General features: G+C 44.4%; 1 protein-coding gene across 5 annotated transcripts; it reads right to left on the bottom strand.

Moving 5' to 3' along the window:
• SLC2A2 (solute carrier family 2 member 2) lies at positions 1–25,941 on the bottom strand. 5 transcript variants are annotated; one of them, XM_024102558.3, is made up of 11 exons: positions 24,846–24,927; positions 22,194–22,289; positions 19,332–19,555; positions 17,078–17,202; positions 15,791–15,906; positions 13,723–13,885; positions 12,358–12,545; positions 10,839–10,943; positions 8,065–8,166; positions 5,017–5,220; positions 1–4,787 (listed from the first exon to the last, which is right to left on the bottom strand). In XM_024102558.3, exons 1-11 carry the CDS (start codon positions 24,876–24,878, stop codon positions 4,584–4,586), a joined length of 1,560 nt encoding a protein of 519 aa, XP_023958326.2. In that variant the 5' UTR covers positions 24,879–24,927; the 3' UTR covers positions 1–4,583. The 5 variants fall into 5 exon arrangements, with proteins under 5 accessions (XP_023958326.2, XP_065413883.1, XP_023958327.2 ...); XM_065557811.1 differs by lacking the exon at positions 19,332–19,555 and having other exon boundaries at positions 24,846–25,937; XM_024102559.3 differs by lacking the exons at positions 19,332–19,555; positions 22,194–22,289 and having other exon boundaries at positions 24,846–25,937.
• Between the last annotated feature and the right edge of the window lie 324 nt (positions 25,942–26,265).

The following is a 26,265-nucleotide window of genomic DNA, read 5'->3' as shown; positions in this document are numbered from 1 at the left end:
TTAAAAATACAAAGTACTTTTAATGTACAGTTCTATTTAGGGAGCCATTTTACAAAAGGACTTCTGATTCTTGGGCTAGATGTTACTTAAAATTCAGGTATACATTTATCAGTACATGCTTTTTCAATTAGTCTAATTTAATACATATATTAATTTAATCAGCGCTTTCACTATCATTCTTGTACGGACACACAATCTCTTCCTGCAGGAAAACCAAGGGCTTGGCTACACAGCCCTGTAGTTTGGACTACAGGGGTGTGAATTGCAGTACGTACCAAAGTGCTGCACTGTAAACCCGACTCCCACCCTGTGGATACTGCAGGTGTGAACTAAAAGGTACCCAAGTTCACATGAGTGTAGTTTTCTTCAAACAGTCTATGCCAGCAGTGTCCATACTGGGCAGTTTCAGCACTTTCGCGTGTACTGCCGTTCACACCTCCATAGTCTGAATTACGGGGCCATGTAGAAATAGCCCAGGACTGGGTGGATTTATTGGTAATAAATGGCCTCTCACCTCTAGGGGCTTGTCTACACTGCGAAGTTGTCGACAAAACTTTTGTCTTTCACGGGTACTTAAAAAAGCCTCCCCCCCCGCGAAAGACAAAAGTTTTGCCGACGCAAGTGGCAGTGTGAACGTGGCTTTGTCGGCAGGAGTACTTTCCTTCCGACAAAGCTAACGCCGCTCGCGGGGCTGGAAGTATTTCGTTGGCAAAAGTGCCGTGGTGTAGACAAGCCCTAAAACGCTACTTTAAACCTAGCTCAGGTTGACAGTGATGTTTTATACTGACTTAACACTGACATCCATCTTTATGAAAGAGTGTGACTTATATAAGTAAAGCAGAACAGAGTTCAGCTGAAAGTGATATAAAAGCCTATGGACATTTGTTATCTCATGTTATACAATCTACATGAATGTCTCCAAGAGCATCTTCCTGCTAAAATCTAGTTTTGTTTTGCCTTGAAACATTTGCAGCACCCTGTTAAAAGACAGGGTATGTGCTTTTGTGGGTTTTAGGCCAACCCTCTGCCATCTACACACAAAACCCTTTTTGTGAGTTTGGAGGTACGGTAAGCCCAGGCTAGCTTGGAGATGCGTGGGGTGGGTTAGAGTCTGTGCTCTGCTGTACCTGGGTCTGGAAGGAACCTTTGCAGTGACGATAGGCTAAGTTCTCCAGTGCTGTCCCACAATTCCCCTGAAGGACAGACAGGTTCTCCTGCAGTTGATTGGGAAAGAATCCTAGAACATCTCAGCACAAAGAACCATGGGACACACATGGGTCAGTGCAGAACTGGTGAGGACACAGTAATGCAGGTAGAGCTTTGTTGTGGGGATGCTCACACCCAGACGAGGCTAACTCAGATGCCAATCATCCAGGCTAACTCTACAGTGAAGACATAGCCTTAGTATCAGCCCCATGAAGGCTTTCAATGTAATAATACTTTGCCTTCCCAGTGAGGCTCTTGAAGTGCTTTCGGAATACTACTAAGTCAAGCTGCACAGCATCCACGTATTATACTTGTTTTACAGATGGGCAAACAAGCATTATTTACCCAAAGTCACAAAGTGAGTCGGTGGCAGAGCCAGGGCACACACAACTCCCATTTACTTCAAGAGTATCAGGCTCCCAGGATTCCTGACTCCCAGTCCTGTACTCTAACCGCTACACAGCACATTTTAAAATCAGTTTGCTCAGGGCCAGTGCAGTGATTGCAACACAGGGCGATCTGAGCACTAAATAAGCTCATCCTGAGAGCTCTTACGTTCAAGGGGTCTAGCTCCCAAAGTCAAGACTGACCGAGGGAAAATAGCAACAAAAGCCAACAAACATTGACAGCATTGTTCATGGTCACTTTTATGTAACAGGCAAAGATAATATCACTGAAGGCACAAGCCTAATTTCTTTTGCATTCACAATATCTGTTTTAATATTTAACTTACTGTGATATATACTGTATAAAACTCTTGACTGGCAATCTTATCTCCTGTCAGATCTGTACCATTTTACTTGTGAACAAGTGTTTTAAGGTCTGACCTCCTATTCTGTAGTATCACAGTTGGCACTGCTGGTTTTCACGTGATCTTGCATGCATCGTTTCAGCTACCGTTTACCTCTAATCAGTGTATCACATGACAGTCATTGGTCAAATTCCTTTGCAGTATAGCTGCAGCCAAGATAACGGAATTACACCAGGAATGAATTTAGCCGATTGTGTTAATCTCATTACCTGAATATATGCTACGGGGCCCAATCTGGGTCCCATTGAAGTCAGTGACCAAACTCCTATTGTCTTAAATGAATCCAGAATTTGTCTTGAAGCCTTAGCACCAAAGGAGTAAAAGCTAGAGAGGAAAGAAATATAGGCCAGATCCTCGGTCAGTGTAAATGGGTGTAGCTCACTGACATACCCATTGACCCCAGCTGAGGAGCTGACCCTGGACCATCTATTCTCAGATGTTTTTCTGTCCATTTGATCCACTGTACATATATATTATTATAATGGCATCAGCTAAAGTCATCCTAATTACGTTTTATTATCATTATTGATTCAAGTTTGCCTTGTGCTTCACGTATAAATAAATAATAGATCCCTATAGCAAAAACCTTAACCTAAGGCATTCACATACTCAGCACCAGATTGAGGTATAGGCAAACTGGGGACATGCCTAGGACCCAAATGTATCTGGGGATGGGGGGGCTCCCAGTCCCAAACAAACAGCTGTACAGTACACTCACCACAGCTGGGCTGGCCGTGCTATGGATCCATCAGGACCGGCTGCTCAGCTGCCGCTGTTCAGGGCGCTGCTCACCAGGATGGGAGTTGCAACACCACTCATTCAAATTTGGCCCAGCTGCCTCTTTGGCATGGTGTGTAGCACCACGAGCAGCAGCAGGATGACCAGCTAGTCCAGAAGAGCCACAGCATGACCAGCCTGGCATTCAATAAGCGTATTGTACGTAGGGTGACCAGACAGCAAGTGTGAAAAATCGGGTCGGGGGTGGGGGGTAATAGGAGCCTATATAAGGAAAAGTCCCAAAAATCGGGACTGTTCCTATAGAATCGGGACATCTGGTCACCCTAATTGTACGGCTGTTTGTTGTTATTCATGAGGAGGCCCGAAAGTGTATTTTCCCGAGGACTGACTGATGGCTTAATCCAGCCCCCAAGACACCACCGTGAAAGAACCTCAAAAGAAGAGAATAGCTATTTCTGAGATTTCCAAAGTTTAAAAAAAAAGGCAGAAAAAGAAGAAGAAAAAGGAAAGTCATATGTCCAGGACTTCAAAAATCCTCCATGGTCACCTTTGAATAAATGTGTCCTTAAGCATAGACCATCCCTCAGCTAGTGTAAGTCACAGAGCTCTGAAGAAGTCAACAGGAAGCCATTTTAAGTTAATGGTGCTAGGCCAATTTAATCTGGCCCCTGGTGGTTGTTATTTGTTGTTTGGTTTACAGTAGTGTTTTAAGGTCCAATGGAGCTCACCACCCCACTGTGCTAGGCGCTGTGCAAACACATAGTAAGAAACAGTCCCTGCCCCAAAGAATGTATAGTCTTAGACAGACAGGTTGGGAGGGTAAACAGCAGCAGAGACGTGGAAAGACTTACCTAGGGTCTCACAGAGAGGCTGTGCCAGAGGTGGGCATAGAATCCAGGTCTTCTGACTCCTAATTCAGTGCCCTCTCCCCTAGACTATAGTACCACCTTTCAGGCTGTAGCAGTAAATATGATAAAGCAAAGGACCACAATGGAAAGAGAAATTAAATATTTTTTCCCAAAACACCAATAACATGGCCAGCATTTATAAGACTTTCCTCAAGCGTGTTACTGGTTTGAAAAATCCTTATGGGACCAACGAGTATGTGTGGCTCTCTGAGCTCTAGTCAAGTGTTAGTAGTCTCTTGGTCTATCCAAGGCCGTGATCAAGTGTCTTGATGTTTTTGGTCTTTTGGCCTTGAGATGAAAACCTTGTCTCTGTTTCTGGGACCTTGAAGTGAAAAAATTCTCTAAATTAAATATTAAATAAAACAAGCTGGGTTTAATACTAACAAATTGTAATGGAAATACTGCTACACCACTCTAGGATCAGGTGGCAAATTCACTCACTCTTTTATATTTATCCCCTTCAGCTAGTTATGTCTTTATACTAATATGACAACTACAGTAGCATTTGGTTTTCCCAGGGTGAAACCAGCCATAAGAATAAATTATCACACAGCATCTCTTTTCTTTCTTTTGCCCCTTCTGCTCTTGGTCAGTCTATACGGGTCTCCAGTGAATGAAGATTGTTACTGTACTGAATCAATTCAGTCCACCATGGAAGCTTATCTGTATCTATTCCTTCCATTCTTTCCCGTGTCTTTTTAGGACAACACCAAGATATACTGAGCCCTTAGAACGTAACGTCAGGTTAGTCTCAGGGCCAGGGGCAGTAGGATACATACACTACCAGGCATATCAGTCAGAAGCATGATACTGATTTGACCTACTTGTTTTTGAGCTGTGGTGTTTTGTCTAAGGTTTTTTCAGATGCATTAAAAAATATATGTTCTTTAATCTCCTCCTGGTACACATTTTGCAGTTTTTTATGCCTCCTCGCTGCCTCGCAAATCCTCCAGTTCAGTAGCAGCTTTGGGTCCTTTTACGGCTGAGCGCCTCTTGCGGCGGAACTCAGCTGAAATCTCTTCAAAAGACTTTCCTTTTGTTTCTGGTACTTTAAAGTATGCAAATAAAATGAAGCCTAAGAGCAGAACGGCGAAGATCATGAACACATAAGGGCCACACAGATCCTGTAATGGGAAAAGTGAAACAACAGTGATGAATTAATAACAACCAATAGTTTGCTTAGCATTTGCATTGCAAATGTTAAGATTTTCAAAGCAAGCTCGAGAGATTTAGACACCCATCGTCCATTCATTTTAATGGAAGATATGTGTGTTCATCCCCCTGCTCTGCTTTGGAAATCTCAACCACTCAAAGGGTGTCAGTCATGTGCAAGATGTTAGGAACTTTTCTTACTGCAATATACTGGAAACACATTCCAATGATGAAGTTGCAGGTCCAGTTGCAGAGTCCAGCTATGGCTATGGCGGCAGGGCGGGGCCCTTGACTGAACAGTTCAGCAACAATAAACCAGGGGATTGGTCCAGGCCCGACTTCAAAGAAAATTACGAAGAGAAAAATTGCGACCATGCTCATGTAGCTCATCCAAGCAAAAGTGCTCTATAAACAGAAGCAAGTAAAAGTGAATTCACAACATGAGTGATTAGGTTTCCAATACAGTCGTCTTTCATTACTGTTAATGTCTTGAATTATTGTGCTGCTGCAGAAGTTTCTTTCAGTTCAAACAAGCTGGGTAAAAGCAACAGACATACAGAATTCAACCTGTAATGGATTAAAGGCAGCAGGCCATTTACTGATCTCAGTAGGGTGACCAGACAGCAAGTGTGAAAAATCGGGATAGCGGGGGGAGTGGGGGGTGGTAATAGGAGCCTATATAAGAAAAAGACCCAAAAATCGGGACTGTCCCTATAAAATCAGGACAGCTGGTCACCCTAGGTCTCAGTTACACTGGGATAAATCCAAAGTAGCTGCATTAACATGAGCTGAATTACTCTGGGTTCACACCAGTGAAAAGAAGTGCCCATAGACTGCTTAGATCCACATCCACTGACCCAAATACAATTTATATCCCTATGCATCACCTCTGGATATGATCCACTGAGCCAGATCCTTAGTTGGTGTAAATCATCATAGCTCCAGTGAAGTCAATGGAGTGATGCCAGTTTTCACCAGCTAAGCCATTGGACCATAATGAATCTGAGTCACAGGGAATCTAGGGGCATATCTAACACTATAAATCGGGGATGCGTAATTGCAGCACATGTAGACATACCCAAGCTAGATTTAATCCATCTAGTTCGGGTACCAGACAAGAGAAGCCATGGCAGCATTCAGCATGGGCCAGCCACCTGCGTACTTACCCAGAGTCCCAGGTGGGCTTGTTTAGCCCACATTGAAGCCCATGCCGCTATAGCTTCACTGTTATTGGTACCCAAGCTATCTAGCTGAAAGCTAGCTCAGGTATATCTACATGTGCTGCAATCAGAGCTCTGCAGCAACACATACCCTAAGCAGGTGAAACAGATATTGATTTTATTTGCATTATGCACCCCTGGCAGCAGCGTGTAGTGCACATGTAGCTATACACCACAATGAAAAGCAAGGCGCATCCATACTGCAGGGTGTAGCTACATGTGTCACTGAAAGGCTCTGGCAGAGGGGCGGAAGCAGAGAAAGATTCCAACAAGGGGAAAGGCTCTGGCTGGCTCATTTCTCCTCCATGGGGAAAGGCAGTGGGACACTACCCTGCTAAAAATATCAGGGTAAAGGAGGAGGCACAGCTTGGGTATGTGCTTGTGTAACGCTGACAGACCCCAATTGTCAGCGGGTGGGATCGAACCAGGGACCTCTGGAGCTTAGTGCATGAGCCTTTACTGCATGAACTAAAAGACAACTGGCTCTTAGCTAAGGCTGTAGAGCGGATGCATTTTAACTCACTCTCTCTCTCTATGTGGTCTTGGTGCCACTAGATGGGAGAGAACACCACACCCAGAAGGTGTGTGGGTTATACTTGCATACATGTCCACACCCTCCAGCCATATCTTTACTCTACTTGCCTAAGCTGTGCCTCACTAGGTACACCACTATTTATATCCATGCTAGGGGTATATATACTACATGCCACTGAATGAAGTGTGCTGTGTAGATGCACCTGTTGAGTGGCCAGAGAGAGGAGAGTAGCAGAGGAAGCAACTACCTGGAGAGTGTAAGAGGATGTTTATTAAAGAAAACCACCTCCTACTTTATATTACATCTTCTTTACATATAATTTACACCAATATTTTAGATCTCTTACACTCTGATTCTGTTAGGCTCAGAGGGTGAAATCCTGACCCTATTGGTATTAGTGGGAATTTTGCCATTGATTTCAATAGGGCTAGTATTTCACCCCCTTACATTACACATTGACAAGTAACATTCATAGCCTTATGCATCATCTATATATTTGGCTCGGTGGATTTACTCTAGTTTAACTGAGGGTCAAATTTGATTCCAGATTCTAAAGCACAAAGTCACATATTTGATTAATTATATTGGAACAAATTCTGCCCTCTAGTGGGTACCAAATTCTATTCTTATTAGTGAGGAGAGACTCTCAAATGGTTCAGAAGATCCACCACCGAAATGTACATTCCCCTCTTAATTCCCCTGTAAGTGTATTCTGATGTTAAAGCCTGTTCCTAATTCCAAACAAAGGTTCCCACCCCAAGACTCAAAACTGCAAGTATAGGAACTAGAGACAGGCCAGAACCACAGTGCTTAGATTCACTTCTAGAACAGGGCTTCTACAAAGCATGAAGGTATACAGGTCTGTTGTTTTGGCTGGGACTTATAATAAGAACACAGGAATTGTCATATTGGAGCAGACCATTGACCCTGGAAGTCTGATGTCCTGGGTCCAGCAGAGGCTAGTGCCTGATGATTTAGAGGAAAGTGAAAACACAGGCTAACTGAGAAATGCCTGGCGTAGTGAACAATTCCTTCCTAACACCTGTAGTGATCAGCTTATGCTCTGAAGCATGAGATTTTATTATACCTGCCATAGTGTGCATACCTATCAATGTTATGAATGTCTTGAAATTATCTAATGATTGTCGTACATTGAAAGTTCTAAAATGCACTCCCTGAAGGATTGGTCCATTATGGTAGAAGTTCCAACTTTCTCAAAGCTGTATGGGGTTAGCAAAGCAGGCATCAGAGTTTACTTATGTTGTGTGAGATCATCTCACAAGGTAAGGTGTAACATGTGTGTGTGACCTGGGAGTTCACATGATTTGGATGATGCTTATGAAATTGTGCGTGAGGGAGGATTATTTTCTGAGTTCCTTATCTGAAATAAACTTGAAACACACTCAGTGTTAAACAGAGTCATTGGCAATATGTTTGTATGCAAACGGACAATAAAACAAACCATGGAGTGAAACCAGGAAAAAAAAAACTCACCAGGAGCACAAGTCCAACTGTCATTGCTACGGCACTTGCTAGCATACCAATCAAACCAGCAATAAACAGGGACCGTCTCCCTGTTTTCTCCACAAGGAAGACCTATAGAAATTCATGAAGTATATTAGGCTTTATCAATCCTGCAGTCTTCAATTAGTAACACATATATAAAACCTACATCAAGTCCTCTTCCAGGAATTAGTCCTCATAAATTATAACAGACTACTACTGCTATCAGCTAATGGTTTTGCTCTTTTAACTCATGTGTTAGAGCTTTGCACTTAGGTACTGGGTGAAGATCCTTAATTTACACTATGATGATATCTGCTGATGGGGATTGTTAACCAGCTACTACACATAGCAACATAGCAAAGGACAATGCAAATCCATGGATGTGCAGAACTCATGCATTCCAAAGACTGAAGGTCTCTCCAACGATTTCTCACACAGGTTATTTTCTATAGATTCTAGCCTTCCAATTTGAAGAAAAAAAAATCAAGACCTTTCTTATTCTCGTGATTGTCTTCCCAAAGTAAAGTGATTCATCACGGAATTTTTGTATTTAGAGACCGAGGCTTTGTCCATATTGGAGTAGATTTTAGTCCCCAGTGCAAACCCCTAGTGTAGATGTAGTTCATTAGTTTAAATTGTGGCTGGCACGAATGCAGCTTTTCTTGGTTTCAATTAGGATTTTTCTCTGGTGAAGGTGCCCCAGTGATCCTTTACATTTACCAGCCCATTGAGATAAGTGGAGGAAGCTTGCACCTCTTTTGGGGATATTTTACTAGTCTGACCTTGTCTACATTGGGGGTTTTAATCCACCTGGATACACTGCACCAGTGTGAATTTCAAACTGGGGTAATATGCACCAGACAAGTCATGGCTTACGCTAATGTACTAGGTCTATTCTAGAGTTTGCGCAAGTGCAGCTGTATCAGGGTATGTCTACACTTAAAACACTACAGCGGTGCAGCTGCATAGTGGTACCTGTGCCACTGTAGCGCTTCAGTGTAGACACTACCTATGCCGACAGTAGTGATTCTCTTGTTGGCATTGGTGATCCATGTCCTCGACCTTCTGTCAATCTAGTGCATTCTGCACCAGGGGTTAGGTCAGTATTTCTAAGTGTAGTGGACTTCACGCTCCTGAGAGACATAGCTATAGTAATGTATATTCCTAGTGTATACCAGGCCTCCGCCTACCTACTTATTCCTGCAGGACATCTCAGGACTTGCTCCACCCAGGAGTCCCAGGCTGGCCTCTCTTCCCAGTGGCCAGGAACACTCCTTGCCTCCTACACAGCACTAAGTAGTGGTCACCCTGAGACTGTTGACAAGACATGATCATCTATTTTCCTAGAAGTTAAATGGGCCTTTTAGCTCAAGCAGTTCATCTCGCTGGCTTGCAGAGTGCAAGTTCTGATTGCTATCTGTGCTCCCTTTGTCAAGGTCCAACACAGTGCAAATGGTTCGGGAAAACAGACAGTTGGTCTGTAATTGATTGACAAATTTTAGGTAATAGTTAAATACTCATGGTCAAAGAATTGAAGAGCAAATGTCACCAGGCAGCAAACTAAACATGCCTGTAACTGATATGCAATGGCAGTAGAACATACAAAGTGCGGTCACGGGAACTCATTCTGACCCCCTCATTTCACAATAAACTACACAAACCACCTTCTTATAGGGAATGCTGGTGTTTTTTTTTCATGAAAGCAATTTTGTCCAGGGAGACTGGGGTGGCTTACGGGCTTGGGGATGGTAGACTACACAGTCTTACGGCTGTAGATTGATGGTTCACATCCACTCCTGGTTGTTAGTGGGTGAAAGCCATCTCACCATCAGAAGGCTATTTGGAGGCCTCAGGAAAATGATTTAGTTTTCTGTATCCAGTTCCTGTTATTTAAGTGTCCCCATCAGGCGTGGCTCCAGGCACCAGCACTCCAAGCGCGTGCCTGGGGCAGCAAGCCGCGGGGGGCAGCCTGCCGGTCACCGTGAGGGTGGCAGTCAGGCCGCCTTTGTCGGCTTGCCTGCGGGAGGTCCACCGGTCCCGCAGCTTCAGCGGCAATTCAGCGGCGGGTACACCAAAGGCGCGGGACCGGCGGACTTCCCGCAGGCGCGCCGCCGAAGGCCGCCTGACTGCCGTGCTTGGGGCGGCAAAATACATAGAGCTGCCTTTGGTCCTCATGAAAAGAACCTCAATTGGTTCTAACTTGAATTTTGTTGGCATTCTAGGCAGAAAGACTATTGATCAAATGGGCCATGAAGTTTGAACTATCTTCTTGGTCGTACAGAACATCATCTAGATATTACCAGGATGGGTGCTATATAAATACAGTAGATAATATCAGAGATAAGACAGAGGTTGAGGCACACTGGCAGGGCAATAATAAAAAACATTCACCAGTGTACACTGTAGCTGTTCTATAGACAAGACTATAAGCAAGAAGACTTCAGTCTCCAGGACTCAATTTAACAACTGACACAAGTTTTATTTTTGCAGAAAACACAAACCAGTAGAGGTTCATGATTTGTACAGAATTAGGCAGAGTTTTCGTTCTCAGTACATTTGACAGTGCTGTTTGCTATACTTTGGGACTTGGCCTTGCAATCATTACTCATGCAAGTAAGGTTTGCAGGATCAGCTCTTTGTGACTTTCTTGGTTCCACAACTTCCTTGAGCACCATCATTAAATCTTTCTCTTATAATCAAATGATAGTGAATGTTCTTTTTAAAGGGCTGTCAAACTATCTAATGCAGAGGTATTTACTTACGGAGATAACGGTGAAGACAGTGTTCACGACACCAACACCAATGGTTGCGTAAACGGGTTGATCAACTCCCGCTCTTACAAAAATGTTTGTAGAGTAGTAAAAGATCTATTGAAACAAATTAGGATGAAAGGTTATATCCCACGGTGGGTGGAATTTTCTGTCTTTGAGGGAAGATTTTCATTTTCTTGGCTGAGATTTGAAATAATTTAATTACGATTTATTTTTCAACTATTTTTTAACACTTTGTTATAATAATTCAGGTTAGAAATTTCAAAGATACCTAAGGGAGTTAGAATTTCCCATCTTAAACCACTGAATACATACATTTAAAAAAAACAACAACCCCAAAACTTGTTTTTCCTCCATATAGTTCTGGGTTTTCTCTTGAAAACCAATTTGCCAGAATGGCAGGCTTCTTTTGCATGCCAGACAAACCTCTTAATATGGCTGATTTTTTAAATAAACTTTTTTTTAAATACACTTTCCTTCATTAGAATAATTTAAATGTTTTCCTTTCTCTCCAAAGAGAAGGTGAATCCTTTCTCATTATGTAGAGATCGGAGGAAAAATGGGTAGGTTGCCTACTCTATCTCCTCTGCCAGTGCAGAATTTCCCCTTACAGTACATTGTAGGAAGAGAGGACGAATGGTGCAGTAATTAGAGCACTAGTCTGGTCTTTAGGAAACCCAAGTTCACTTTCTTCTCTGTCACAGATTTCCTGTGTGACCTTGGGCATGTTACTTAGGGTTTGTCTACACTGCAGCTGGGAGCCTCCCAGCCTGGTTAAAGATTATGGCCGGAAGGGACCACTAGATCATCTAGTCAGACTTCCTATATAACACAGGCCACCAGCACCACCCAGCATCTGTACACTAAACCCAACACCTGAAATGAGACCAAAGTATTGCAGCTTACAGGAGACTAAACTGTCACAGGCAGAGAATAGGAGGGACCAACGTGCTCCAGAGCCTGAGGCCCCAGCAATGGCAGGGAAATGATTCAGTGAGAGCTAGCATGCTATAAATAGCAGTGTGGCCCTTGTGACTCTGGTGGAATCTTGGGCTAGCCAGCTGAGCTCAGACCTGGGGGTTCAGGTATTTGCCATCTGAGCTGCAATGTCCACACTGCTTTTTTTTGCATAGTAGCTTGAGCAGAAATAGCAGGAGTCTGTCTACGTAGGCTGGGAGGCTTGCTCCCAGCTGCAGTGTAGACATATCCTTAGTCTTTCCGTGCCACAGTTCCCCATCTGTAAAATGGGGATAACAGCACTGTCCAGGGTGTGTTGTGAGGCTAAGGGATAAGTACATTAAAGATTGTGAGGTGCTCAGATACCATGGTGAGTGTGGCCATGTTAGTACCTAACATATATTGTGCAATCTGATTTTCAGCAGAACAGCCTCATATATGCACACATTTGATTTCAATGATGATCTCTTCTGCAAATACTGAAGGACCACTATGGCCTTAGATTTTCCTTACAATACTGATCAGTATCAATTCTTTTAGAAAGCAAACTCACTGCATTGATTCCTGAAAACTGCTGAGATATTTGAACCATCAGTGCCACAATGACTGGCTGCCTGTAACTGGAAGAGCTGAAAAGCTTCCTGATGGAGACTTTCTTTTCACTGTCAGCTTCTTGTTTCTCCTTTTCCATCTCGGCAATCTCTTTCGTGGGGTCACAGTCTCCTCTGAGCCTTTTCAAGCCTCAAGGGAAAAAGAACATGCTTTTATCTCAAAGGAAATATCAAAGGACTGAGAGTGCATTAACAACCAAATCATGCCAATCAATATCAGGGTAAGGACAGATCAAAACAAGAATTAACAATACCGTGTACATGAGCTGTTCCCAAACTATGGTCTGTGGTCAACTGTTGGTCTACGAAGCACCTCTGAAATACTCAAAGGCTACACAAGTCTTGCTCCTCCTCTCTGTTTCCAGTTGTTTCCTAATGTGGACTGATCTTGTTTCTTGTAGAAACAGCTGGAAATAGAGAGGAGGAGCCAGTCACGCTGAATAAAAGTAATTGCTATAGTTGGCACACATATGCTGTGCAGTTGCAGGTGGCATTGGAAAAGGAGGAGAGGTGTCCATGAGATGCAGTTCCCCTAAACGTGGTTGATGATGTACCAGTGGCATGTTTGTCTGCTGGAAAATGCTGATTCATCAAACTGAAAATGTTCGTAGCCAGAATAGGTCCATTACAACAAAATTTCATTTAAAAAAATGACAATGAAATGACGCGATTCAATAACATTTTGATTCTTTGTTTCAAAACAACTTTCTGTTTAGAAATGTATTCATATTATAAGTTATAGCCATAGATTTTTCTTGAAATACTGAAATATGGACAGATGGCCTATTCTAAAGTCCATAGAAGTCAATGGAAAGACTCTCATTGACTCCAGTGTGCTTTGGATCAAGTCCAGAACAAAAAGTTTAAAGAAATTAAAGTCAAAATGTTTCATCAGTTGACCTGAAAGGATTATTTTTGGAAAATTTCACGTTGTGGGAAATCTTTGAAATTCTTTATTTTCATGCCAATTCAGCATGTAAACTAATTTCAGAATGGTGGGATTTTCCCCAAACCTGAAATTTGGTTCCCACACAGCTCTGGACTCCATTAAGATGTGTTCTGCTCTATGCAAATTTTGACAAACCCCGGCTTAGTAGATAAATAATAACGTATGATGGGGGTGTGCATTTTTCAGTGAATAGACACACAAATAGGTGTCTATGGCTCTCAGTCCCTCAAGGTTCATACATGGAATGGAGCAAAGACCCACAGCTCTGCAAATGAGTTATCCCCCAGGCACTGCTCCAAGCAACCACAGTGTTTTATTTTATGTATGATTTAAAAACGAAACAGAATTGGTGTCTTACTTTTTTTAGCTTCCTCCACCTTTCCTAGTTTAATGTAAAGATACCGAGGGCTTTCTGGACACAATAAGAGCAGGAAAAACTGAAGAACAGCAGCAGCACCAGATAGACCAAGAAGCAGAGGCCACATGTCGTCATTGCCGAGCAGAAAGTCTAGTCCAAGGACCTGAAATTATGGTGCTGTGTTAAATATAACAGATGAAATTAGGTTGTAGAACCAGAAATTCTAGACTAATATTGCACTTTCAAATAGCAGCTGGCAAGGACGTTGGAAGCAAATAGGGGCTCCCTATCCCAACAGGTTGGTTCCATAGATTATGGAACATATTCGTAATGGACAAACTAACAAATGGCATGAAGCCTTGGACAAGTCATGTCAAGGCCCTGTTTAGATGATGGACCAAATTGTGGTGCTCTTGGTAATGTCACTGTAAATTTGGAATAACTCCATAGACTTAAGTGAAGTTACTCTATATTTACACCAGCGTAGCTGACAGTACAATTTGGTCTTCTATGTTTAACTACACATTGGTATCTGGCACAGTTAGGAGTGCTTGTACTGTAACCCTGGTTTTTGTTGGTAGAGTAGATGGGACAGTACGATTACAGAATTATCTGACAGCCTAGGTACAGTATCATTGATGAAACTGCATAATTCTGCAGCTGAACCATGAATGGAACGCCTGCTGAATCAGTGCATGTGGGCAAAATTAAGCGCTAGTGTAAATAACTTAAGAAAATTAAATTAATGGAGATATCCCATCTCCTAGAACTGGAAGGGACCTTGAATGGTCATTGAGTCCAGCCCCCTGCCTTCACTAGCAGGACCAAGTACTGATTTTCCCCAGATCCTTAAGTGGCCCCTCAAGGATTGAACTGACAACCCTGGGTTTAGCAAGCCAATGCTCAAACCACTGAGCTACCCCTCCCCCCCAAGATGTGCAGATGAAATTTTTTCCCCCTCAGACCTTGTTCTCCTGGATTCTTGTATTTTGTAAAAGGCATGTTCTTAGGAAAATATATAAGATGAAAAAAATGTTACAGAATAGTCAATTGAACCAAAATCTGCCTACAGAAGTACACATGTGACTCTTATTGCTTTCAGTGGTGACAGCTTATGCACTTCCAAAAGTACAGTTCTGCACATTGACTGAATTCTTTCTTATGAAGTTCTGCTTTCACCTTTCTTTGCTCTCTCATCAGAATCACAATGAATAAACAAAAACAACGAAGAGTCCTCGTGGCACCTTAGGGACTAACGAATTTATTTGGGCATAAGCTTTTGTCCAATTTTAACGTGCCTGCACCTATGTCCTAAAAAGTTCACAAAGGGCAACAGTTCATTGTGAATATTCAAACTTCAAAATTTACACTGTGTGATGACTAATTACCTAAGTCACAGTCACTAACACAACACAGTGTGAATTCTGAGGTTGCAATGTGCAAGTTGAAATGCTTCTTCAGAAAATATTCAAGCTTAAAATTTGCTTTGTGTGTTTGGGCTAATAACAGCTCAACCAAAGGGTTGTAAACACTGTCAAATTGAAATTAGGATTCTAAACCAAATAAATATTGGCAGATGTTTTCTTTTCACTGTTTGCCGAGCTCTTCTCACAACCACAACCAAGGAAGGATACAACACTGATGTTGCAAACAGTGATCTATTGAAGCTGTTTCTGGAGTGAAATTCTTTGGCCTGTGATATACTGAAGGTCAAAGTAGATAAACATAATAGCCCCTCCTGACCTTAAATTCTATGAATCTTCTGGGCCAGGAGTCATGTCAATTTCCACAGCCGAGGGCCTTGCCCACTGAGTTTATTAATACTTGGTATTACACTCGCAGTATTCAACTTGAATGTGAATGGGATAATTTGCTGTCAGAAGTATTTTTCACCTCTTGGGGGTGAGTCATTTTATTTATCCAGGAAGGAGGTGCCATAAATCACCCCAAATTTCCCTTCAGCTTGCTAGTGGCATTTTAAGAAGGAGCCCCTGTCAGTATATCGTTGGTGTAACCCAGCTAGTTTAAAGCGACATCACTCAGTGCTTCTGTGCACACTCTTACATACCTGGCTGATGAGAATACCCGTGACTATAGCAAGTTGGTGCAACGTTCCCAGGGCTCCTCGAAGGGCTGTAGGTGATATCTCACCAACATACATTGGAACAAGTCCTGACGATAGCCCTGAACAAAATGTACATATGAGTCACTTATTGTAAATGACAGTTCAACAATCAGCAGAAATAGTTCATCATAGAATGAATTGGGGCTCAATTCTGTGTGATCCTGCCTCCTGCAGGGTTATGAGTTCCCTCCATGCCCATTGGTTGGAATGGAAGTGAAGAACACTCAGCACTTGGCAGGAACTGTTCGTGGAAGCCCCAATTCAGAAGGACATTTAAACAAGTGCTTACATTTAAATATATACATAAGTGCTATCCAAAATAAAGAAACTTTCCTGAATCAGGACCAGAATCAAGTCAGTGCCTAGGTCTACATGGGGAATATTTAATAATGGGCTCCTCAATCCATCTGCATACCCCAAGAGATATCTCCACAGGCTCATCTCCTCCAACTCTCTGTTTTCTCTTAGGAACCTCTCTATTCCTGTCATTCTGCTTCTACACCCTTCTCCCATTTCATGGGAGTGCTAGGGACAGGGCCGGCGCCAGGCACCAGCTAACCAAGCAAGTGCTTGGGGCGGCCACTTCGGAGAGGGGCAGCACGTCCAGCTGTTCGGTGGCAATTCGGCGGACGGTCCCTCACTCCGGCTTGGAGTGAAGGACCTCACGCCGAATTGCCGCCGCAGATCGCGATCGCGGCTTTTTGTTTGTTTGTTTGGCTGCTTGGGGCGGCCAAAACCCTGCAGCCGGCCCTGGCTAGGGAAAAGATCAAGCAGTGCAAAGGATGCCTCCAGATCTTCCACTAAGATGACCAAAGCATCTTCTCTTTCTGGTGAAAAGCTACAAAGCTTTTATGGCCGAATTATGGTCCTGATTCAGCTAAGCATACGTGCTTAAATGCATCCTTATTCAGTAAAGTACTTAAGCACATGCTTGCTTAAAGATAAGCATGTGTTCAAGTGCTCTGCTGAATTGGGACCTAAATGGTAAGTGATACCCTAATGAAAAGAGAGCCTCCTCTTCTATTTCATGTGTGTCACCTTCCATTTCCCAAGGTCTTGGCATAAATGTGAGGTTCCATTTGTGCTGGTTAAAAAAACAAGTCCCCTCACTCAAAATTTCTTCTTTATGTTTTGCAGCCATTTTGGTGTGCTTAGTACAATGGGCTTACCCTAGCAGCCCACTAGGAATACACAGAGACAAGCACGATTTTAGAACTTGCCTTAACTTACCACAGTACAGTCCTGTGATTGCTCTCCCAGCTATAATAAGGATGTGAGATGGGCCAAATTTTGCCAGCCCCATGAAGAGATTTCCAATGATAGAAAGAACATTCACGGCCAGCATGGCTTTCACTCTGCAATTAATTAAGAAGAAAACTACACTGTGATAGTAAAACCAGCACTGAATTCAATTACACTTTAGATATTCTGGAGTTCCAGGGGTGGTCCCATGCTCTTTGCATAGGCCTTATTAATTGTTATTATGCATTTCTGGATATAAATTCAAGTAAGGTCACTATATCTTCCACCTAAAAGTGGCAATTCTTCAACAAAAAAACTTCAAAAACAGACTCCAACGTGAAACTGCAGAACTGGAATTAATTTGCAAATTGGACACCATCAGATTACGCCTGAATAAAGACCGGAAGTGGTTGGGTCATTATAAAACCTAAACCTAATTTCCCCAATACTAATTTCTCCCTACTGTTACTCACATCTTCTTGTCAACTGTTTGAAATGGGCTACTCTCATTACCACTTCAAAAGTTAATTTTCCTTCCTTGGTATCCCGCTGTCAAATGAATTGTCTCATTAGACTGACCTCACATTTGGTAAGGCAACTCCCATCTTTCATGTATTTATACTTGCTCCTGTATTTTGCACTCCATTCATCTGATGAAGTGGGTTCTAGCCCACGAAAGCTTATGCCCAAATACATTTGTTAGTCTCTAAGGTGCCACAAGGACTCCTCGTTGTTTTTAATAATAAAAAAGACCATTCAAATTACCATATGGACCAAAACTGGCCCAATTCTGAGAGCTACTGAGCACTCTGTGTGGCATGCTGAGTGCTCAGGGAGTTAAAGGCACTGGAGTTACTCCATATTTATATTGGTGTAACTGAGAACAGAATCTTGCTTTACATTCTTAATCAATGTCTTGTTTACCAGGGGTACTGCACGCTTCTGAATGGCATCAGGGCCTGCTGATGTCTATGGGACTTGAGGCACAAAGCACTGCACACAATCTGAACTCAAAGCAGCAAGCCACCATCACAAGGGAAGGACTGGCCCATTGTTTTGCCATTTACTTGATTTAATTCTGGATTAACTTCCCTGCTATTCACATGATTTGCTGTCAAACTACTTTGCAAGGATGCTGCATGTCTGTTTCCAAGGCCCCTAAATGAAGACATACACCTATCTTTTAGGCATTATAATACAAATTTAGACCAACTGTCAGTGAGTTAATCAAAGCTAAAGGATAAAGAATAATGATTGTGCATATTGAAAAATGTATGGCAGAGGTAGAATCAGAATAACTGAATGGCTAATGAGTTATAATACACATCCTGTATAAGTTCTTTTCACATATACTGTAGTCTCTTTTGTTATGCAGAAAAAAAGACTAGAATTAAAACTTAATAAAGGCTGTTCACCTCTTTATTTTCTGAAGTGATAAAAGCTACAGGTAACAATAAAAAAATTGGCTTCATAATTTAGGATTTTAATAAACCAGATTTTTCCATTTTACAGTTTCAGGGGCTGTGTTTTGGAGGGTTCATTATTTTTTTTCAAGCTGGAAAAAATAATAGAGAACCAATTTCAGGAGAGTTTTTCTCCATGTGAAAATTCAAATCTAGGGGCTTAAGGTTTAATCCAGGGCCACCCAGAGGGGGGGGCAAGTGTGGCAATTTGCCCCAGGCCTCGGGCCCCACAGAGGCCCCCATGAGAGTTTTTCGGGGGCCCCTGGAGCTGGATCCTTCACTCACTCCAGGGGCCCCGGAGCTTCTTCCGCTCCAGGTCTTCGGCAGCAGTTCGGCGGCGGGGGATCCTTCTGCTCCGGGACCCGCCGCCGAAGTGCCCTGAAGACCCGCAGTGGGGGATCCTTCCACCCCGGGACCCGCCGCCGAAGACCCCAGGCCACCTTGAATCCTCTGGGCGGCCCTGGTTTAATCACTGGAAATGAATGGGAAAGGATTTTTGTACTGAGTGCTGTAATACAATTTGGACACTAAAGTCTGATTTTAGTTCAGGATTAGGCTACTGGTTTGTGGAAAGTCATAATCATCAGATAAGATATTGGGCCAGATCCTTGACCCTAGGTCTGGCTGCTTCGTGCTGTTCTGGCAGCTCATAGCCAGTTAAGATGGCTTTCTGACTGCAATCTGAGGATTACCTCGCCCATCTCAGCTAGCTCCCATCTCCTTTCCTACTCAGTGTTTTCTGGCCATTTGTCAATTTACAGAGATAGAGTGTTTCTCACCTGCCTAGCTTGTCTCCAACCCATCCAACAGTGAAAGAGGAAATCATTCCACCAATGGCAAAAATGGACACAGACAGGGACCAGTACAGAGTGAGTGTACTTTTGCCTACATCCAATTCTTCTAGATCTGGGAAGATCACGCTTCCATTCGTGTCTGTGAAATTGATGGCACTTCTGTCAATAGGGGCAATGCCCAGCACACGGCTGTAATGGGCCTCTATTACCTGCAGTGAGAAAGGAATGCATCAGTTCTTCTGCTTCTAACTAGCTAGGTAGCCTTCATTTTCTAATAAGGGTTTTTCTACTTTGCAGCCCATAAAACCCAGTGTTACAGGGTAGCTGGTCCCTGTGGGCAGACTAAGGCCAGCGCCCCCGGACCAGAGAAGGTGAGCGCAATACAGCTAATTAAAGCGGGCTGGGCTACAGCTGAGCCTACAAACGCCTGTGTTCTGGGGAGGGAAAGCCACCCTGCTGCAGAGCTAACTCCTGTGCTGGGTCCCTGGAACAAGGGGCCAGGGCAGCAGTGGGCAAACTTTTTGGCCCGAGGGCCACAGCTGGGTATGGAAATTGTATGGTGGGCCATGAATGCTCATGAAATTGGGGTTGGGGTACGGGAGGGGGTGCGGGCTCTGGGGTGGGACTAGAAATGAGGAGTTCAGGGTGCGGGAGGGGACTCTGGGCTGACGCAGGGGGAGTGGGGTGTGTGTGTGTGTGTGGGGGGGGTGTTGGTTGAGGGCTCCTGCTTGGGTTGTGGGCTCTGGGATGGGGCAGGGGAGGAGGGGTTTGGAGTGCAGGAGGGTGCTCTGAGCTGGGACTGAGGGGTTCGGAGGGTGGGCGTGGGCAGGGGGTTGGGGCACAGCGGGTGGGGGGTGGCTCGGGGGTGCAGGCTCTGGGCGGCGCTTACCTCAAGCGGCTCCCAGAAGCAGCGGATGTCCCCCCTCCGGATCGTATGCGGGGGAGGCCAGGCGGCTCTGCTGCGCTCTGCCCCGTCCACAGGCACCGCCCCTGCAACTCCCATTGGCTGTGGTTCCCGGCCAATGGGAGTTGCGGGGGCGGCACTTGGGGTGGGGGCAACCTGCGGAGCAGAGCCCCCTGGCTGCCCCTACGCATAGAAGCCAGAGGGGGACATGCCGCTGCTTCCAGGAGCCGTGTGGAACAGCCCCCGACCCTGCTCCCCGGCTGGAGCACCGGACCGGGGCAAGCTCCAGACCCTGCTCCCTGGTGGGAGCTCAAAGATGCATTAAAATGTCTGGCAGGCCAGATCCAGCCCGTGGGCCATAGTTTGCTCACCCTTGGGCTAGAGGCTCAGGGAAGCAGCCCTGCAGCTGCCGCACCAGAAAGGGAGTTGAGTCAACCGATGCTAGGTAGCTGCCAAGAATTGAAGTGCCAGAGATCCCTGGAAGGGGTGACTGTGGGGCTGAGGGCAGAATTAAGACTGTTTTCTGTTTTTCTGATAACCTCTGTTAAAGAAATAACCCCCCTTGCCTGAGCCTGGGAGTGGCAGCACATGCTTTGGAGCTGGGGAGAAGCCCAGCTCAGTGACAACCTGGCTCTGTACATGTTATGGGTGAAATCCTGGCCCTGCTGAAGTCAATGGAAGCTCTATCATTGACATCAATGGGGTCAGGATTGCAACCTATGAACACAAATGTGTGTTTATACCAGTTTGTGACACTGATGTGACCAGTTTGGGGAAAACAGGGCTGTGTTCACACTGAAGCTTTATTTTACAACAGAACCACGCGTCATTCATGTTTGCAAGTCCACATCTATTGGGCTACCTGACTGTGTTAGTTTCAGTGCATGCTGGGAAAATCTGGGAAGTTATCTCATAAAGCCTGGGCAGGGGGAAGACTGCTGGGAGGACACAGGACACAGCTAGAGGGTGGCGGGGACATCCAGCGTGTGAACTTAGAAACTCACTTGCAGCTGTCTCGGGGATTATTCGGTTACTACAGTCCTATTCTTCAGCAGGTTATTGACCAGATTTCAGACTCGCATTGTATGCTTTGCTAGCACTTATAGCAGTGGTCCCCAACGCGGTGTCCACAGGTGCCATGGCACCCGTCAGGGCATTTATGTGCGCCTGCCTAGTGCTCAGCAGGGGAGAGAAGCCGCGGCCCTGTGCCTGGCGGGGACAGAGAACTCAGGCTGCGGGCGCGGTGTTCTCTGTTCCCGGCAGGCGCGGGGCCCGCCTAGTGACCCGCAGGGGAGAGAAGCTGCGGCCTCGCGCCTGCCAGGGACAGAGGACTCCGGGGCTGCAGGCGCCGGTGTTCTCGATCCCTGTCAGGCGCGGGGCCGCGGCTTAAGCCGGAGAGAAGCCAGGGCCCTGCGCCTGCCGGGGACAGAGAACTCCGGGGCTGCGGGCGCCGGTGTTCTCTGTCCTCGCGGCTTCTCTCTTCTCTCTGGATTCATATAGTCTGTAATATTAAATATGATGTTTTTCGTATTATTTAATGTACAAATACAAAATAAGCCTTGAAAAATTGTTGGCGCCCGCCACACTCTTCTGAAAACATGAATGTGCTACTGGCCACAAAAAGGTTGGGGACCACTGACTTATAGTATTTGACCAACAATTTCAAAATCTTTATACTGTCTCTATGGAAACGATGGTAATGAAAGCAATGACAAGTTTATCTTAATGGCACATGCTTTTGTTAATTTAATGGTTACTATAGATGAAGTCTTTGGGGCAGAGACTCTGTTTTCCTATGTATTTGTACAGCACCTAGCACAATCCTGATTGGGGCCCTGGGGCACTAACACCATATAAATAATAGTATAGCAATGAAGCAGGGCTCATAAGTGCTGCTGCAAGTCACGGCCTGTTTTGAAAGGAATCCTGTATGCTGTACTTGCCCTTTGAGGAGCATTGATGACACCAAGGCTGTATCCATACTGGAAGAAGCCCAGCACTGCGGTGAAGACAGAGAGAACCAAGGTTCCTGTGAGGTGCTAGGAGAGGATTGTGAAACAGAAAATGGTGTCACTTTTCTATTTCCCAGGCTGCACATTTCTGCAATATAAACCTTGAACACATTGGGACGGATTCTGCTGTCATTGAAATCAGGGGGGTTTCATGAGTTTAAGTGGGAGCAGAATTTGGCCCATTCTGTCTGCACTGTCCTGGCAGTGCAAAGCAGCATAGCTAGCTGGGGGAGGATTTCTTCAGTGAGTGTAAAGCTGTTCCAGTAACTTCTTTTGGCTCTCAGTCTTGGCCTTCTTGGTGTAAGGGCATGTCTAGGAGAAAGGGAGTGTGTCCAGTTTCTGGTGATTCCCAGGTGCCAGAATGATCCCATGGGGTCATAGGTAGCTGGAAGTAGGGAAGAGCATTCCTCAGGCTTCTTCAACTTGTGCCAGACTAATTGCCTGCCAATCCCAGTTTCATAATGCAGACAGAAAGCCAATGGAAGGGGCATAAGGGGGGCATATTGGGGGTATGCTGAGAGGAAGGCCTGTGGCCAGCTGTAACAGCTTTTGGAGGGTCCTTCCAGTCAGGTGTAGCTTAGAGCAACCCTGAGGTTGCTCTAAGTTGCACCAGAGACCAAAACAGCCCCCGGCTGGCCTCAGGATCAGGGGCATAGAAAAGTGGCCCACCTGCACCACATGTAATTAAGGATTTAGCCTGAAGATTTTATGCCTTTTACCATGATGACTGAATGGCACATTGTATAAAAGAGGAGGTCTCTTGAAAGGAATTCATTAAGGCAAGATCCGGTGAGCACTCACCACTCATTGACATCATCTATATCATTAAATGCAGTTCATCTCATGACCAAGTCTAAAATATGCTGTCCTAATTCCTGGTGCCGTTCCCCAGATCTCTTCCAGGGCCTGCCTTACAACTTAGAGCAGTGGTTCTCAATCTGTGGTCCGCAGACTATGTCTAAGGGGTCTGCAAAAGACTTCGACTGAAAGACTTTGACTGAACAGAATTCACCTATCCATACAGAAAACAGATTTCTACAGGGGTCTGCACCTCCATTCAATATTTTTTAGGAGTCCGCAATGGTTGAGAACCACTGACTAAGAGGACCCTGATCTGTTGGACACAGGAGCGCTGCCAGCCTTTTTGCTGCCCTAGGCGGCGGAAGGTCCCGCCTCCGAAATGTCGCCCCCAACAGAGGCGGCGGAAGGTCCCGCCCCTGAAATACTGCTGACAACCGGAGCAGCCGAAGATCCGGCCGCTGCGGTCCCCCCCCCAAATGTTAGCGCCCTAGGCGATTGCCTAGGTCGCCTAATGGGTTGTGCCGGACCTCGTTGGACAGGCAAGCTCAGACAGTGCATTGCCTTTCAATCATATCCCACGAGCACATGGAGAAATATGGGTAGTTGGCTGCTCCCCCAGTCTCTCTGTTGGAAGGGAAAGGTGGCCTGATCTGTAAGTCACTCAGTATATGTAGAAGCCTCAAAAGCATGGTGCCCCAAGGAGTTGCTTGTATTGATTGTGTAGACAACTGGCCTGATAGTTATTGCCCATCTTCAGCATGAAAGCTGCTAGGAATAGGAGCTTAAGGGTGGGAAAAGAGCTACTGATACACCTGGCAATAACTGCTTCAACATGGGAAATAGGGACTCTGCCGACTCTATAGTCACGTAGAAACAGGAGATTGTAAAAGCAGCAATAATAGTGATCCCAGGGATGACGTTTTCTAGCTATGGCAGGACGTGGGCAGGGAGATCGGAACATCCAGGGGGTTTGCAAGGAGGGGAAGTCTTGCTGCTTCCCCTGCAAATCAAATTCCTTAGTCTGACCTGATCCTGCTGCCATTGAGGTCAGTGGCAAAATTCCCTCCCAACACACACACTATTATGCTGAGCACCCTCAACACCACTGCAATCAGTGAGTGCTGAGGACATGCCACATCTTGGAGGATTGAATGCTAGAAGAGGTAGTTCTTGGTGGAGATCCCATGAGCTAGTGAGTGCCTCTTGGGAGGTGCTGAGAACCCTCGATGCCCATTAACTCCTTTTGGGAGTTGAAGGCAGACAGTATCTTTGAGGATGCTCCCTACATTGCAGGACTGGACCCTACAAGCAGAACTGCACATTGTGGGGCGTAAAGCAATTGGGATTTTCATTCTGCTCCCCAGTGTGAGCAGAGACTGGCCACAAACAGACTGTCACTAAACAGATTCCTCTGCACACCTAAAGAAATACTCCTAAGGAGCAGTAATTCAAGTGCCTCTTAATAAGTTTAAGATTTCGTATATAAAGTTTTAAAAAGCATATGTTCAATATGATGGGCTCAGATCCTCAGTCTTTACTCAAACTTAAATCCTACTGAAGTCAGCTGCAGCATCAATTATGCAAAAATTGACCCAAAAAGGCACATTTTAGCAAAACATTTCATTAACAGAAATGATCCTTTAAAAAATATTCTAAGCAGGTCCCAAACCTGGACAGTTTCTTGCTATGAGCAATCAATAGCTCCCCAACTATTTGGTATGCATTCCCCATTAAGCAGCCTGAGACTAACACTGCAGTAAAATACCACTGAGTCAGTTTTACCTTTTCTTCTTGCATTTTACTAGTCTTCTCCATTCTGTTGGTCTCGCAGAGGATTGTCTGGGTGCAGTCCTTTCCCAAGCCTTGAGACTCTTCCAGACACTGGGAGATACTTATAGCTCAGGTGTAGGAGGAGGAGGAGCAGTTGAAAGGAGACACAGAGGGGAGGGTTGGGGGAAAGGACTTGCAGTCAGGAAGATGGGATTAATCAACATGAATGTTAATGAAAAACCCAAAATTTAGCAGCACTTCCACACCATTTAGCTTGGAACAAAAGTAAAGGGTAGAGAAATTTGGAGAACAAATCAACAATCTGGAAACATAGAAAGGGATCAGAAGATATGGTGAAATTTAAAATGCCCTGTTGGGAAGTCGTGACTTTTCAATTTTCTATCGGTCCAGCTTCATGAAGGGTAAAAAACAATAGACCAGTCTGCAATAATGAGAAATTGTGTTGTATTGAGCAGCAGCAAAAGTATAGGATGCCTGAACTGCTTCAGTATATGTCTACAGTACATGCTGTTCGGTTCTAGCAAGATCGATAGAGCCATGATCACCTTCCTTGGCTTCAGTGCAGGATTTGTGTATTGAATTATAATGCTGCCTTTTGCCTGTCACAGAATTTCAATAGGGAGATCGGAAAGAAAATCTTTCTAGCAGATATAATAAAAAGAGATGGCTCACAAAATGAACGGAAAGGTGACAGTAATTAACTCTTAATCGGCATAAAACTTGCTTTAAAAGATATCTGTGTGTACACTGGCACTATGGTAATACAAATAAATAATAATACATACACCCTCACCAAAAGAGATCTATCTACTTATCTGTACACATGCTCACAAATACATATCTATGCAAATAAATAATAATTTACCATAATGTACTAACCTTTTTTTTTAACATATTATAAATATGTTAAATTACCCTTAATGTTTTCACAATCATTCTTCATTTTAAAAAATCTTATACCCAGCCTTTCAATAACAGTTCAACAGTTCATGGTTTCTTGTTCATTAATACCATTTAACCTTTGGCTCAGGTGACTAATCAATAATGATGAGCTTTGTACTAGATCATTAGTTTGGTCTTGGCTGCTAGTTCATGAGCTAATGTCCCTGCTGGGCTACATGAGCTAAACTCGTGCTCCTTTAGTCTTAGCGATTGGTGACATCTTGAGCAATAAAAAAAACCACACAATAACTCTGGCATCTGCAGCAGAGCGGCCAGAGGCAATTGAGTAATACTTTTACTCCAAAAGGGAATCCGTATTGGTCAGAACTGAGGAATTTCACATGGCTGCAGCCTACGTTCTATCTGTCCTTTGGACAGAGGACCTAAGATTCCAATGTAGTCAGTCAGGCACCTTTCACATGGGCATAAAATGTACTTTGTAAAGAAGAAAAAAGAAATCTTTGCACTG

The sequence above is a fragment of the Chrysemys picta genome, chromosome 9 (assembly GCF_011386835.1).
Source record: "Chrysemys picta bellii isolate R12L10 chromosome 9, ASM1138683v2, whole genome shotgun sequence".
NCBI classification, from domain to species: Eukaryota; Metazoa; Chordata; order Testudines; family Emydidae; genus Chrysemys; species Chrysemys picta.
The sequence above is the reverse complement of the archived record's forward strand: the minus strand, read 5'-3'. Positions and strand labels throughout refer to the sequence as shown.

What these genes read in the sequence shown, in the direction of transcription:
- SLC2A2 (XM_024102558.3), bottom strand. Translation starts at nt 24,878, where the DNA reads ATGGAGAAGACTAGTAAAATGCAAGAAGAAAAG. An exon ending in GTTGGAGACAAGCTAGGCAG is followed by an intron (nt 17,203 to 19,331) that starts GTGAGAAACACT and finishes AATTAATTGCAG; the next exon opens with AGTGAAAGCCATGCTGGCCG. An exon ending in GGTGGAGGAAGCTAAAAAAA is followed by an intron (nt 12,546 to 13,722) that starts GTAAGACACCAA and finishes TTTTCCCTTGAG; the next exon opens with GCTTGAAAAGGCTCAGAGGA.